Below are 16,380 nucleotides of genomic sequence, written 5' to 3'. Positions count from 1 at the left end.
GCTGGTAAACTTCTAGCATCTTTCTTGACAGTAGTCTGGCTGGCAACATGCATTTGCACATTGACCTCTTCCAATTCTTTCAAGGACAAGTTCTGGAAGTCTGTCATAATAACATTGGTTGCCACTTCTCCAATTTCTGGGAATGGATTGGTGTAAATTCCCATGGCCTTTTCTGCTTTAGCTAGGAATTTTAGACTCCCCTTTTGAATCTGCTCTTGGATCCTGTCTCGAAAAATAACACAGTTTTTAGTTAAGTGAGACCAAGAATTATGCCATTTGCAATACACTTTTCCTTTATGTTCCTCTGGAGACGGAATTTTGACTCCTTTTGGTAACTTCAGGAAGTTTACAGTAAGTAAATGATCAAAAATGTCATCTGCCTTTATCAAATCGAAAGAGTATTTCCTATGAAGGTCTTTCTTTTTAAACTGGTAGTCTATTATTGTGTCTTTATGAATTAATGCTTCACAGATCATAAGTTCTTTCCCTACAATCTCTACTGCATCAATCTCATAATTAGGATCTCTATAGTACGTCTTGTATGATGCATTACTTCGATCTTGTTCTTCTTCTAATAATGCTTCATACCTAGACACCTTATAGGTCAGTTCCACTAAGTCTCTAAACTCAGTTGAGTCAAACTTCTTTCGAAACCTAAACTCTAGACCATTTTGAGCCAATCTCACAAACTCAGGCTCTGGTAGGACAATCCTATACTTGTTTCGTACTCTTTTAATCTGGCAATAAATTGAGCAGCCTTTTCATCAGGGCTTTGACTCAACCTTGCCAAGTCTGCCATAGAAACTTCTATTTTCGTTTGAAAGAATTGGGCATAAACTGCCTCCTCAATCTGTTGCCAACTTTGGATAGAGCCAGGTGTAAGGTTAATATACCATACAAAGGCTACCCCAGTTAGAGAATTTGGGAATAATCTCAACTTCATGTAATCATTATTGGTAAATTCACCACATTGAGCAGCGAACCTAGCAATATGCGCCACCGTTGGCTAGTTTTTATTTCCATAAAAAAGAGCAAAGTCTGTTATCCTAAATCCTCTTGGGTATTCATGTACCCTATCTACCCATTCTGGATATGATTTCCTATACACAGGAGTTTGAACCCCCTGAGCCATTGGTCTACACATTTCTCTAACAATGTCAGCAATTTGGTCCCTAAGAAGCATATTTTGTGCTTGTTGAACCACTACTGGAGGAACAAACATAGGATTTGGTGGACAACCTTGTGCTTGAGGTCCTCTTAGTCCATAGGGTGGCACATTTGGGACTGGTTGTCCCTGTGATGCTGGCTGCTGTTGAGGGTTTGGGTAACCCCTCTGAGCTTGTCCTGCGAAAGGACCTGTGAAAGATACTGGAACAGGTGTTGTGTCTCTTCCAATTGTAGGGAACCCTTCCAATCCCCTGGTTGTAAATTCAAACAAATGATTAGTGAACGCCCTTGTGCCAGGTATGGCTTCGAACATGGGATTTGGAAACATCCTTATGCCATTTTCTTGTGTTTGGCCAGATCCATCAACTTGCATGGCTTCACTGTTAAGTAATGAGGCATTTTGATTTGTCACAGGTCTCGAAAGAGGTTCATACCAAGACTGAGGTGATGGTCTTTAATAGTTTTGGTTACTAGTTTAACCATTAGAATGTCCATTAATTTACATAGGCTATTTATCTGTAGCCAATCTTTGCTAAGAGATATTTGAAATTTCCTCCATATGTCTTGTGTTTATTGGTTGGTGGGTATTCATTCGATCCACGAAGGATGTTGCCCACTTTTCCATTGTGTTCATTAACTGCTGTCCCATGGCATCTACTAGGCCACCCCATAGATTCATTGGCTGAGTAGATGGAACAGTGGATGGTCCAATTCCTTGGCCTCGTCCAATATTTTGAACATGTGGTACTTGTTCCAAAGTGCTGGTCTGTTCGGCCATAGATTCTGATAGAACAGGTACTTCCACAGGATGTGTTATCACATTATCCTCTAGATTAGGCATTTTTAGTTTTCCTTCCACGCCTTCTTTCAAGCATTCATTTTTTCCTTATCTCCTACGTCTAGCCATTTCAATTAGTCCCACTGGGCGTGCCAAAAATATATGTTGGCTTTTTAGCTTACGAAGGTTAGTATTGTAATTTTGAGCGTACTAGTAAGGATTAATCAGTCCTTACAGAATATTAATTGCCAACTAATTATTAGACAATTGTGTTTTAGTTCTTTCAGCCTCAATGAAGATGGCTTTTACTGGTGGCTTTGTTTTAGGAAAATTAAGCAGACAATGATTAAATGAATAACAATTGTAGCATTTCATTAAGTAAAACAGAAGACTTACAAAGATCCAAATCAGCCTTGTAAAGGTTTACAGCGACAGACTACTTGAAACTACTCATATGAACGAAGTGCAGTGTAGGAATTTAAAGTACGGGAATGTAAAGAACAAGAAATATAAAAACTGGAAAGGAAAACAAAGTAGATAAAACTGGTCTTTTGAATCTGTGTCTGGAGGGCTTTTTGGGACCTTCTCTGCTATTTATACTTTTCAATGCCAACCGTCGAAATGAACTTCTAACTGTTGAACCACTCCTCCATGATCGCTAATGTTTCCTTACAGTTAGCTCCACTATGCCATATCTGTAGTTGGACTTCCCTCCTGATTTTGAATTTAAATGTTTGTATAGCCGTTAAAGTCACGTCATCTTGTATTCCTTTGTTGATCCAGTACTACGCAGATCTTTAATAACCAATACTGACTGCCACGTGTACGATTACAATTGAAGATTTGAATTATCTTCTCGTATTGCCCTCATCTTGTCACGTGTCAAACTGTGATTGGCTTATACAAAATATGTAGCCAACACAAAACAAAACAAAAAAGGTCTCTTCCTATTACATAATCAAATTACCATCATCTATTCACAGAAGTCGATTCTTCAAAATATACATAGTTCAAAATATCCTCTCAAATTTTAACAGTTGAAACATGTAAGATTAATATCGAAGTCAAAAACAAATAAACCAATGAATATATTTTACCTATTTTGATCCCTAAAAATATTTTGAAGCAAAATTAGAAATTTTTTATTTAAGCTTTTTGTTCTAATTTTAATTTTTTTTATTATCAATTGATAAGAGAATAATCATAAATATAAAAAATATTTACATCAAATAGACCAATAGTCTACAACAGCCGAAAAGTCAACCAATAAACTAAAATCCATCAAGTTCAAGCCCAACCACTACTAATCACAAATAATCCCATAATGGATAAGAATAAATATCATCACAAAAGATATTAGACTATTCTCCATATAGAAGTCACGACAAAGGATGTAAAACAATTCTGAGTAGAGAGTGAGAGAAAAAAACCAAGCACGTGACCCCTGCCCCTTCTCCAAGAAAGAAAAGCATGAAGGTGTAAGACACTCCATAACTAGTAATAAACGTCAAATCTAAGAATAAATCAACAGAACATGACACAATTTTGTACCAGAAGAACAATTTCATCACAGAATTTTAGCAATGGCCCGGGTCATTTTTGGGGATATATGTGCAAGAAAAAGAAGCTGACGGTGCTTTTGCTACTTTGAGAGGTGGAGCCGACACCAAGCCACGACCGCTGCCGCCACCGTGAACAACCGTGAGCTTTCTACCATCAAAAGGCCGTGCAGCAGCTTCAAGAAGTTTGGTGGTAATGAAAATGAAGAACATGATGAAGAAAATCAACTTCACAACCTTCAAGACAGCTTTCCAGAACAAGGTCTCTATTGCTCTCAATTTGAACAAATTAATGATGATTTTGAAAGATATGTCAGTACATAGTAGTGGTGGTAACTTGTTCTACGTGGGAATTGTAAAGACGGTAATGAAATATATAGAAGCAAGGATCAAATATCTGTCATATTTAGACATTAAATAATATTAAAACAAAAACAAAAAAGAAACAAAAAAACAAAAAGAAAAGAAAAGGAGTAGAAGAATGAGGTTGGGATTTGTCTTCCCCTCCTTGTTGTGGGTCGGTCTGCATTACATTTCCAAGCATAAATTAATTAAATTCTAATATAACACTCGCACATATACACACGGCACCCTCTCTCTTTTTGTGTCTATCATGCCTACCCACACCTCACTTTTATAATATTTTTTTATAAAAATTTTATCTTTCTCATTTTATTTTCATAGAATATATATTTTTTCAATATATAAACATGACTTTCATAAAATTAATACAACAATACCTTAATAATAAAATTAATATTAAAAATAATTAATCAAAAATTAAAATAAATTCAAAATAATCATTTTATTTGGTTTCATTTTTCAATTTACTTATTGTAATATAAAGATTAATTTGAAAAATATAAATAAAATATAAAAATATATTTTTAAAATTCTGAAAAATTACATTCTTTCCACAACAAAAAAAAAATCATTTTATTCAACAAACTAATTTTTATTTTTTTAATGGAAAAAAACATAAAAGAAAATGAAAACTAAACCAAGCCATGCCTAAAATACTCATATATTTTTTAAATAAAATAATTTAGTGAAATACTAAAAATTATCAACAAAAAACCAAAAAACAAATTCACCAAATTTTTAGTCTTTTTCTATCTATCTAAAGGGTTCATTCCACGTCTACAATCCATTTATTAGTCCATCCATGTTTCAGAGCCAATGTTATACAAATAAAAAAAAAAATTATACATAATCATATGGTACCATTTATTTTAAAATAAAATAATATTAAAAATAAATTTATTTATAATAATACCATATTATTTTTGTCAACTTTTTTTTTTATATAAATTTTATGTAAATGGTATCTAGATGCATCTCGCCCTACAAATGGAAGAATAATTATAGATCAAAAGTCAAAAAAGTATCTCAAAATAATAATAATTCTAAAAAGTCAAAAAAGTAAGCATGAATCGATGGTACTGTTTGGTGTAACTCTTAAAACAGATTATAAATTATAACTTAACAGATTATAAATTATGACTTTAATCAGAAACTGTTAATCTGTTTGGTATAGCTGTTGGATTATATATTTAAGTTGTTGAGTAGTGTTTGTTAAATAAGCTGTGAAGTAGTTTTTTCAATTAACTCTTATTTTTTATTATTCACTATTTATCTACATTTCCCATAAAAAATAATAATAATATTTTATAGTCCATTTGGGTCTTTTTCTATTTTTAAAAAAATAAAAAATAAAAAAATCTAAGAGTGTAATCGTGAATTAACAGCTTCTGATTCTAACAACTTATTTTAAGTCAAAAAAGCTGATTCTGAGAAGCTGCTCACCCCTTACTTCTGATTATCAGTTTTTGCTGTGGACATGTTAATTCACGGTTATACTCTTAGATTTTTTTATTTTTTATTTTTTTTAAAATAGAAAAAGACCCAAATGGACTATAAAATATTATTATTATTTTTTATTAGAAATGTAGACAAATAGTGAATAATAAAAAATAAAAGTTAATTGAAAAAACAACTTCACAGTTTATTTAACAAACATTACTCAACAACTTAAATATATAATCCAACAGTTATACAAAATAGATTAACAGCTTCTGATTAAAGTCATAATTTATAATCTGTTAAGTTATAATCTATATCTATTTTAACAGTTACATCAAACAGTACCATTACATATCTAGATATGCACCAAGCTGAACTATCAATTTAATTTAAAATAATTAGACAATTTCAAATAAAATTCCATTAATAAGTTAGGGTCTGTTTGGTTTGATTTTTAAAATCAATTTTTGTAAAAAAAATTTAAAAAATTAAAATCTAATTTGAAGTGGAAAAAAAAAAAAACTCATCATTTTTACATCGGTTTATCTTTTTGGGAGGTTTATTTTTTGGGTATTTATTTTTATCAAACAAAATTTTATTTTTCAAAAAACATTCTCAAAACAAATTTAAAAAATGAAACCAAACAAAGCGCTAGTTTTTTAAAAAATAACTAAAATAGTTTTAAAAACAATAGTACTTCTGTTGATACACTATTCGTTAATCCCTTAATTTTTTATTTTTAAATCAATTACATTTGTTTTTCTGTCAATTTTTTCCACTACAAAAAAGTTAAGGTTTTAGAGATTAAAATTTAGAAACAAAATTATTTTTTAGGAACTAAATAATTTTGTTGCGAAAAGTGTCGTTATTATATTTTTAGTTATAAAAATTGGACATTGGTGATGAATTAATATCCTTTTGTAATCAAATTTTTTTGTCTCAAAAACTAAATCATTTTGAGACCAAATTATTTTGTCCCTAAAAGTCTATTTATTAGTGGCATTTTCAAAATTTTGTAGCTAAAAACTTTATTTTTGACTTTTTCAAATTACTTTTTAACTACTATCCTCATGACGATATAAATTAATTTCTAAAACTCTTATATATTACAATGTTCCTTGCTTATCACTACAAGGAATTTTAGATTACGAGTTTCAATCTCAAAGAGTTACAACGTTTTTATTTATATAATAGTATAAATTACCTTTAAAAAAAAGTTTAGATGTAATTTCATTATATTATATACTATATATTGAAAAATCCGAACTGTGCAATAATTTAAAAGCATAGTTCGAATCCATCAAAACTAGACATCGAGTTCCAAACAAACCCATCAGGATGAGCCCGGGCTAGGCCAAGCCTAAGTTGGGCCTCAATCTTGGTAGAAACAAATCCTATAGTGCGCTAACCGATCTATATACAAATGGCAGTTTTCAAATCGGGCCTGTATTATTTATTAGCAATCTCGGAACGATTAAGGGGTTGTTTGGGGTGTCCTAAATAAGTGCACTTTTTATCTTTTTGGACTAAAAAATTGAGGTTAAAAATATGGATGTTTGGGTTAACTTTTTGACTTTTTATGGAAAAATGTGTAATAAAAAATTGTAAAAATTGATTTATAGGGAAAATTTGAATTGGGAGTTGTGCAGCCGTAATTGTTGACTTTTGGTGAATAGTGTTAACTTTTTAACTTTTTGAGTAACTTTTTGACTTTTTGGCTTTTTTGTAAGTACCCAAACTTGGCCTTAGCCTTTGTTTGGGAAGAAAAAAGTAAGGATTTTATGGCTCAAATAATCACAAAAAATAAAATAAATTTTTTAGTTCAATAAGACAAAACATTATATTCAATCTATAATTATTATATTATTTCTCTCACAAAAAAGTCAAAAAAGTCAAAAGCTCTTCACAAATAAGAGTTTTTAACCCCAAGCTAAAATAGCCAAAAAAAGCCAACTCACTTCCCAAACGAATCCTAAAGTCCATCCTTATTGCATTCATTTTGTACTCAAATTTAATTTCTCTGGCATCATAATTATTTGATTAAATTTTACTTTTATCCTACAAATAATCATAATTTCTTCCCTTTCTATTTTATTATTAAACTATCAATTTCATCTATTTAGACGGTTACTGAAATAAATAATGTTAAGATACCATAATTTTAAATATCATTATCAAAATATATATTAATATCGGCGATATAAATATACTAGGGATAACCCGTGCCTGAAGACATTGTGAACAATTTTTGTTCGAACGTGCTACGAAATTCAATTATAATAAATCAATTTAAAATGATAATATCACTCCAATTTAGAACTTCACATAAAATAGGAACAAAAGATATAAAGAAAATTGAAATAAATAACTAATAAATTTCAAATTTTTTATTTCCTAATGAATTTATCATGAATATAGGCTTCCCACCTCATTCACATAATTGGGGTAATGTCTTCAAGAGTTTCCACCTCATTCTCTAACATATTTTCAAAATCAGCCATGTTTAATAAATAGTTCAAATCATTCTAATAAAACATCAAATATCAATAAGAATAGTTCAAATTCTCCAAACTTTTTCACAGTTTCAACTAACTACTTATAAATAAATGAAATAAAACTAATCCAAGTTATTTTAAAGACTAACCTTATTGTTAATACCAGAATATTATGGATGATACAACAAACCTAAGCTAATTTCACAACCAACTGTGTTGGAAAGTAAGAGGTCCTGAAAAGAAAAATGAATTCAGAAACAAACCATAAAAATTCATAACCATGATAAGGGGGAGGGGGAACTAAAGTATATAAAAATTAAGAGGCAATAATACTATAACATCCTCATTCAACCCACTAATAAATTATTCATGCGCAATAGTAAATTTTCACAAAAATCCATGTCAAGCATATGTGATTTCCAACAAAATATGCAAAGATACTAAGTTTAGTGAATTTTCAAGGGCACTTTACTGTCCACACTCAATAACCATCCATAAGGTCCAATCTTTTACATTGATAAGAGACTTTACAAAAATATTAGAAATTCAATTAAGTACATATTAGTAAGAAGCTTTACAAAAGTGGTTAACATCAAAGATATACTTTACAAAATATTTGTCAACTTTACAAAATGTATGTCATATAATGTCTTCAAACTTGTTCTTTTACAAAAAATACTTGGCCGCCTCTAAAGCGCTTGAACACCTTCAAACTTGTTCTCCATGACATTCGGAAATGTCCATATGTATCAACTTCTGTGAACTTTTTCCAGTGAGGAGCATGCGCAACAATCTAATATTTAAAAAACAATAACATTAGCATATTGAAACAATACGAAAAATAAATATTGAAAAAATATGGACCAAAGATACCTTATTACAATTCCATTAAAGCAATATAGTCTTATTTATCCTCTTGAGCTCTATAGCTTTTTCAACCCAATCCTACAAAAGTTTGACTTGATCATAATTTAAACACAATTTTAATTAAAATACACTTTCAATTTATTTCCTTCTTTAATCATTTGTGTTCTTTTTTAAACTTTAGCTACTTCTCTCTTGTATTAGGAAAATTTTATATATCTTTGTAAAAGATCCTTTATAATTTTTTAAGGATGCATAATTTAGTTTGAACATCATTAAAAGCATCATGCCCATCTTCACAAACTTTATAGTAAAAAAGAAAATTACACAGAGATTATGCATCCTCCAAAATATCACATTCCCCCTATGATTTTCTTTACACATGTTCCAAAACAAACTTGAAAACAACCATACCATTTGTGTATTTTTTATTCCCTTTCTTGAGTAGTTTTCCTTTCCTTTTCCTTTAAACTTCTCATTTTCCTTCGCCTTTACCTTTGCCTTTGTCTTTGCCTTTGCCTTTAAAAAAATAAGCAAAAATTATTAAGAAAAAAAATATGAGAAGCAAATAAACTTGATTAGTGGGCTTACCCCAGGAACACAAAGGACATTGAAGTTCCATTCATTATGGATCACAACACTGACATTTCTGTTTTGAAGAAACTGAACCTGTGTATATATAGAAATGCATTTGAAAGGTCAAAGAAAAATTATATTAAGGAATGAAGATTAAATAAAAAAATGAGTATAGAGATCTAATATGATTGTTTCCTCTAACTTATCATCCACCTATAAAAAATAATACAAAAGCATTTGATTATGAGAAAAATTATAAATAATAAGTAAGAAATAGTCTCGATTCATAAACTATAATATGAATTAAAAAATATGAATGTTGTGTATGATGTGAATTAAAATGAACTCCAAGGTTGTTGAAGAGGTTGAAATACCAGAGACCTGTTGTGAAGAAATAACTCATTTAATAGTGCTATAAATAGATTGGGTTTAAATACCAATGGGTTGTGCAATGACTATTTGATTACTTAATTGTGCCATAATTTAAGTACAATGAGCTATTTCTTTCTCACTATAATTCCAATTTTTAACAATCAAATAAAAACAAACGATCACAGAACATTACTTTGCAAAATAACCCAAATCATTTATCAGAACACTAATCATTCATAAAAATAAATAATTCTTATCATATAAAACTGTCCATCAAGTCCACTAATATAATCCACTCACAAAATAATAAGCCAAGTACTTAAATCATAGTCCTACTCTCAACACTCCCACAAGTAAAAACCCCGCGCAGTTCTACTTCTCAGAATCTGAAAAAAAAAAAAATAAGGGTAAGCTAGACAACCCAGTAAATAACCAACCATCACTGCTAGTTGGATCAAGTATACAAAAAAAAAAAAAATAGTCAATAACCAATAAATATATTTTTTGCTACCACTCAATAAATGAACAATTATTTTGTAAGATGGTTTCATAGCTGAAAATAAACAGTGTAGCAATACATTTTAATTGAAAAGACAATAAGGTAATTTGACGAAATTTCGTTGTTCAAAATTGATGGTTCGATATTCAATGATTCAATGATGCGATTCACAAAATCCAAGTCTTGGTGGCTATGGTCACTTAGCCCGTGACAAGGCCCAGAACCACACATAGGCCGGTGGTAAAGCCCCAAAAGAAACTAGTTTTTGTGCCAATAAATAACCCCTATTGGCTAAGGTCCAAATCATAGTCAAACTAGGGTGATTGAAGAATTCAAACAATACACAACTTTTAAATAAAATATTTGATATTTTCAGAATAAACATCTAGTACAATTTTTCAAATAATTTCACAAAATATTCAAATAACTTTCATAATAACATCCGATATTGTTTTATACTTGATCCATATTTTAATTTTAGGAGAATAGGAAGGCTATAAATAAATATTTATAATTTCAAACAATTCAATAGGAATAAAAATGAACCAACACTAATAGAGGGTTACTTACCTCAAACAGCTAAAATAATATTTCCCAAGCTAATCTCAAATTACCAAGATCCACCTCAATCTCACAAACCTAATAAAATATTACACCGCATAAACAATTATTATGTGCGCCCATCCATCTCTTCTTGTAACAACAATAGAATAAATTAACCCAATAGTCTATTAGGAACTCCCACAATTTAGCATTAAAACAAAGCCATCACGGCTTCGGAAATTCTCAACCCATATTATTCTATTGTTGTTTATATACATGTAAAAATTTGTAATTGCTTGTAGTCAATCGTGTATCCCACAAACACACCACCATTAAACTTAAACCATCACATATTGATCTCAAAATATGAACCACCCAAACGGGATGCAAAATATACTCTAAAATTGAGCAAAATCGAGACCCCTAATATAGACTACATCAATATATTTGTTTAATCATATATGCCCATAAAATCATCTATTGATATATTAACACTAAAATCATAGATAAGAATACAATGAAATAAATCTTACCTAAGTGATGAATAAAGCAAAATCACCACTCTTATGAATCATCCCTCTTCCTTTTGGTTTTGGTCTCTTTTTTTCTTTTTCTTTTTTTTTTTGTTTTCTTCTACTTTTCAAACCCTTGAGCAGCAGCCTCCAAATTACCCAACAGCACTTTCACGAGGCTCCCTTTTCTTTCCTTTTTTTTGTCTTTTTTTTTTCTTCTTTTACATAAAGGGTTATTAACCTAATTCCTTAAAATTACTCAATTACCCATACAAATTAATTTAACTACTACTTTATCCAAAAATAATTCTACATATAACTTGGGTTTTACATTCTTCCCTCCTTAAAAGAAATTTCGTCCTCGAAATTTGACATACCTGGAGTCTCAAAAAGTTGTGGATACTTTCGTTTCATTTCATCCTTGAGTTCCCAAGTTGCTTCTCTTTCTGAGTGATTGTTCCATTGAACCTTAACATAGTGGATGACTCAATGCCTCAAAACCTGTTCTTTCCTATCAACAATTTGTATAGGGTGTTCCTCATAAGTCAAATCCTCATTAAACTGCAACGATGCATGATCAATCACATGACTAGGATCCGGTGTGTACTTCCTTAACATTGAGACATGAAAAACATTATGAACTCCAGCTAGTGAAGGTGGTAGAGCAAGTCTGTAAGCTACCTCACCAATTCGATCTAAAACCTCAAGTGGCCTAACAAACCTAGGACTCAATTTACTACAAACACCAAACCTCATTACTCATTTCATAGAAGACACCTTAAGGAACACATGGTCTCCAACCCCAAACACCAAATCGCGTCTCCTGTTATCTACATAACTTTTTTGTCTACTCTGTGTCGTGCAAAGTCGCTCTCTAATAAAATTGATCTTGTCCACTGTTTGTTGCACAATCTCAGGCCCTAACAACTTCCTTTCACCCACATCATCCCAACAAATAGGTGATCTACACTTCCGTCCATATAAAGCCTTATATGGTGCCATCTGAATGCTCGCATGATAACTGTTATTATAAGAGAATTCCACTAAGGCCAAATGCTCATCCCAAGAACCTCCAAGATCAATAACATAGGCCCTCAACATGTCTTCCAGGGTTTGAATAGTTCTCTTTGACTGTCCATCAGTCTGAGGATGAAAGGCAGTGCTAAAATTCAACTTAGTACCCAAAGCTGCATGCAAGCTTCTCCAAAACATAGATACAAATCTGCTATCTCTGTCAGACACTATGGTCATCAGAATACCATCCAACCTCACAATCTCCATGATATACAATTTTGCAAACCTCTCTAAGGAGAATCCCACCTTAAAAGTTAGAAAGTGGGCGGATTTTGTCAATCGATCAACGATAACCCAAATAGCATTGTTCCCACCTTGGATTCTAGGCAACCCTGTCACAAAATCCATGGTAATATGTTCCCACTTCCACTCGGGAATAGGAAGAGGTTGTAACTTACCTGCAGGTCTCTGATGTTCAACTTTCACTTGTTGACATACCAAACATTGAGCAACATACTGAGCAATTTCTCTCTTCATATTATTTCACCAAAAGTTCATCTTCAAGTCTTTATACATTTTAGTGCTCCCTAAATGTACCGTATGAGCTTCTCTCAGGATTTCTCTCTTGAGATCTAAATCATTAGGCACACACAACCTCTCTCCAAATCTCAAGGTTCCATCTTAATACATACAAAATTCCATCGAAGCCCTATTTCCATTTCAACCTTAAGTTTTTGCAACTGAGGATCTCTTCCCTGAGCATATTTAATTCTATCAATCAATGTGGGTTGAACCCTAAGGTTTGTCAATTGCACTCCATGGTTGTGCCATCTAATCTCAATATTCAACCTTTGCAAGTCCTCTAAGATATTCTTTTGGTTAGTGATCAAGGTACCCAAATTACTCGGGGTCTTTCTACTCAGGACATCCGCTACTGCATTGGCTTTTCCCGGATGATAATTGATAGTCACATCGTAGTCCTTTAATAGCTCCAACCATCGCCTTTGCCTCATATTCAATTCTTTTTGAGTGAAAATATACTTCAGACTTTTATGATCAGTGAATATCTTACATTTCACCCCATATAGGTAGTGACTCCAGATTTTCAATGCAAACACCACTATAGCCAACTCCAAATCATGCGTAGGATAATTCTGCTCATATGGCTTCAACCGCCTAAATGCATATGCCACTACCTTGTCATTCTGCATCAGGACACAACCCAAGCCCATCTTCGATGCATCACTATAGATAGTAAAACCTTCATCTCCGGACGGAACTATAAGTACTGGAGTAGACACCAATTGACTATTTAGATCCTGGAAACTCTTCTCACAATCATCAAATCATTCAAATTTTACCCCTTTGTGTGTTAAACGAGTCAAAGGCATAGAAATTCGGAAAAATCCCTCAACAAACCTTCTATAATATCTTGCTAAACCCAAGAAGCTATGAATTTCAGTGACACTAGTAGGCCTATTCCACTCTACCACAGCCTCTACTTTCTTGGGGTCAACACACACCCCGTCTTTAGATATCACATGTCCCAAAAATGATATACTCTCTAGCCAAAATTCACATTTCTTTAATTTAGCAAACAATTTCTTCTCCCTTACTATCTGCAACATTATTCTCAGATGCTCTTCGTGCTACTCTTTACTCTTCGAGTACACAAGAATGTCATCAATAAAAACTACCACAAATTGATCTAAAAAGAGTTTAAATACTCTATTCATTAAATCCATGAAAGCTACAGGCGCATTGGTCAACCCAAACGACATCACTAAAAATTCGTAATGCCCATACTTAGTTCGGAAGGCTGTCTTAGGTATAACTTCTGCCTTGACCTTCAACTGATGATAGTCAGAACGAAGGTCAATCTCAGAAAAGACTTGTGCTCCTTGTAACTGATCAAATAGGTCATCTATCCTAGGCAAAGGATATTTATTTCGAATTGTCACCTTGTTCAACTCTTGATAATCAATGCAAAGGCGAAAACTGCCATCCTTCTTTTTCACAAATAAAACAGGCGCACCCCAAGGAGAAATACAAGGCCTAATAAAGCCCTTATCTAGTAACTCTTGTAACTGTTCCTTTAACTTTTTCAACTCTGTTGGGGCCATCCGATACGGAGCCTTGGAGATAGGACCCATACCGAGTATCAATTCGATAGCAAACTCAATCTTTCTATTTGGTGGCAACCCTGGTAACTCTTCAGGAAAAATGTCAAGAAATTCCTTCACAACTAGAATATCATCTAACTTTAATTCAGTCTCACGGGTATCTCTCACAGAAGCTAGATAACCCTCGCAACCATTCCTCAACAATCGTCTAGCTTGCAAAGCTGAGATTACCAAAGGAGGAGTGTTAACTCCACAACCCATAAAACAAAATTCTGGTTGATTAGGAATCTGAAATACTACCCTTTTGCCTCTGCAATGAACAGAAGCATAATTGGTTGCTAACCAATCCACTCCAAGAATTATGTCAAAGTCCCGCATATCTAAAACAGTCAGGTCTACAAACAATCTCATGCCATCTATACTAACCACACGAGATTTGCAAATTAAGTCAGCAACCATAACACCTCCTATTGGGGTTTCAACACATAAGTCAATCTCTCTAGAGACACATTTCCATCCATGTTTTTTAACAAATCCCACAGACACAAAATGAATTTGTAGCTCCAGAATCAAATAACACATGTGCATAAACAGAAGACACTAAAATAGTACTTGACACCACCGTGTTGGAAGTTTGAACATCTTGTTGTGTGAGTGCGTATACTTGACCTTAAGTCTTTGGCTTATAACCTCCATTTTTCTTTTGATTTCCTGAAGACACTCTGTCTGTTGAAGTTCCTTTATTTGTCCATGCTTTCTGTTCAGTCTCACGCCCCTTCCGGTTAAGGCAATCAGCTATTATGTGCCCCTGTTGCCCGCAAGAGAAACAAGCCCCAGTATTCCAACGACACTCATTATCCCGATGGAATCCATTACATCTAGTGCACTGTACCCAATCGTTCTGCTTGTCAACACTACCACCCACAGTTCGACTTCCACAACTCCCAACCGAAGAAGTGTTTTGTCTCTTAGCATTGCTCTTCGAACTGTTGTTAGTTTGAAAGTTGGTAGAACTAGGTCTCTTCTTATAATTCTCTTCTTTCTCTTCTTGGGCTCTAGTGAGGCCACTCTCAACCAATAATTCCTTATTCAACATTGCTCTAAAAATAGGTAACTCGAAAGGAACCTCCTGTTACATAATGTTCATTCTTAGCCCACCTTCGAACTTTTGTGCTCTGCTATCCTCGTATGCTTCAAATGCTGATGCAAATTTAGACAACTTCGTAAACTTGACTTCATATTCTGCAACTGTCTTATTCCCTTGCTCTAACTTTGAAAATTCCCTCTGTTTTTGTAGACGAACACTCCTAGGGAAGTATTTCTCATTGAATGCATTCTTAAACTTTTCCCATGTATAGGGGTTGGCATCATGCTCATGTATGCGCTTCTCCATCAGCCACCAATCGTTAGCTATCCCTTGTAGCATAAACATAGCATAGGTCACCTTCTGATTATCCGTACACTCAAAAATGGAAAATAACTTTTCCATTTTTGTCAACCATTTTTCAACCTCCAAAGGGTCTGTGGCTCCGTCAAATGCCAAGGCTATCTTCTTAAATTCAGTAATGTTACAACGTGGCCTTGGTTGTGGCCCAACTCCTAGCTGTATCCGTTGTTGTTGCTTTATAAGTCTAGTCAAGTTATTTCCTATGGTGGTTTGTTGTTGCACCACCTCGGCCAAAGTCTGAAGCACTTGAACCATTCCAACTGGATTGGAGATTGTAGTTTGTTCTTGTTGTCCCAACTCTTGCCCCTGATTTCCTCTGACTGCTTGAGAACCACTACCAATATTAGTCACATTCCCTCGCCGATTGTTATTACCAGTACGTCGATTCGTTTGACCTTAGCGTGTATTTCTAGCCATATTTGCCAATGTCTCCTCATTCTCCATTGCAATCTATATGCATCAATAATAAACCTCATCTTATTCTATTCTCAAGTCCCTATGACATGTAAATAAGATTAACATTATACCAAATTATAAGTGTTCCCAATCCTACATCTACCCAATCTCACCACTATTCTATACCAGCCTTTAAAATTACAACCTGGCTCTGATACCACAAAATTCTCAC

General features: G+C 33.0%; 1 protein-coding gene across 1 annotated transcript; it reads right to left on the bottom strand.

The window, feature by feature from the left end:
• Positions 1-15,437: 15,437 nt before the first annotated feature.
• Positions 15,438-16,007, bottom strand: LOC145806925 (uncharacterized). Its single transcript, XM_082904785.1, has one exon. The coding sequence runs from the start codon at positions 16,005-16,007 to the stop codon at positions 15,438-15,440; it is 570 nt and encodes a 189-aa protein (XP_082760911.1).
• Positions 16,008-16,380: the final 373 nt, after the last annotated feature.

This window comes from Camellia sinensis, chromosome 14 (genome assembly GCF_055761805.1).
Source record: "Camellia sinensis isolate YWXY chromosome 14, ASM5576180v1, whole genome shotgun sequence".
Taxonomy (NCBI): Eukaryota; Viridiplantae; Streptophyta; class Magnoliopsida; order Ericales; family Theaceae; genus Camellia; species Camellia sinensis.
Note: the sequence above shows the minus strand (reverse complement) of the source record. Positions and strands in the feature narration are given on the sequence as shown.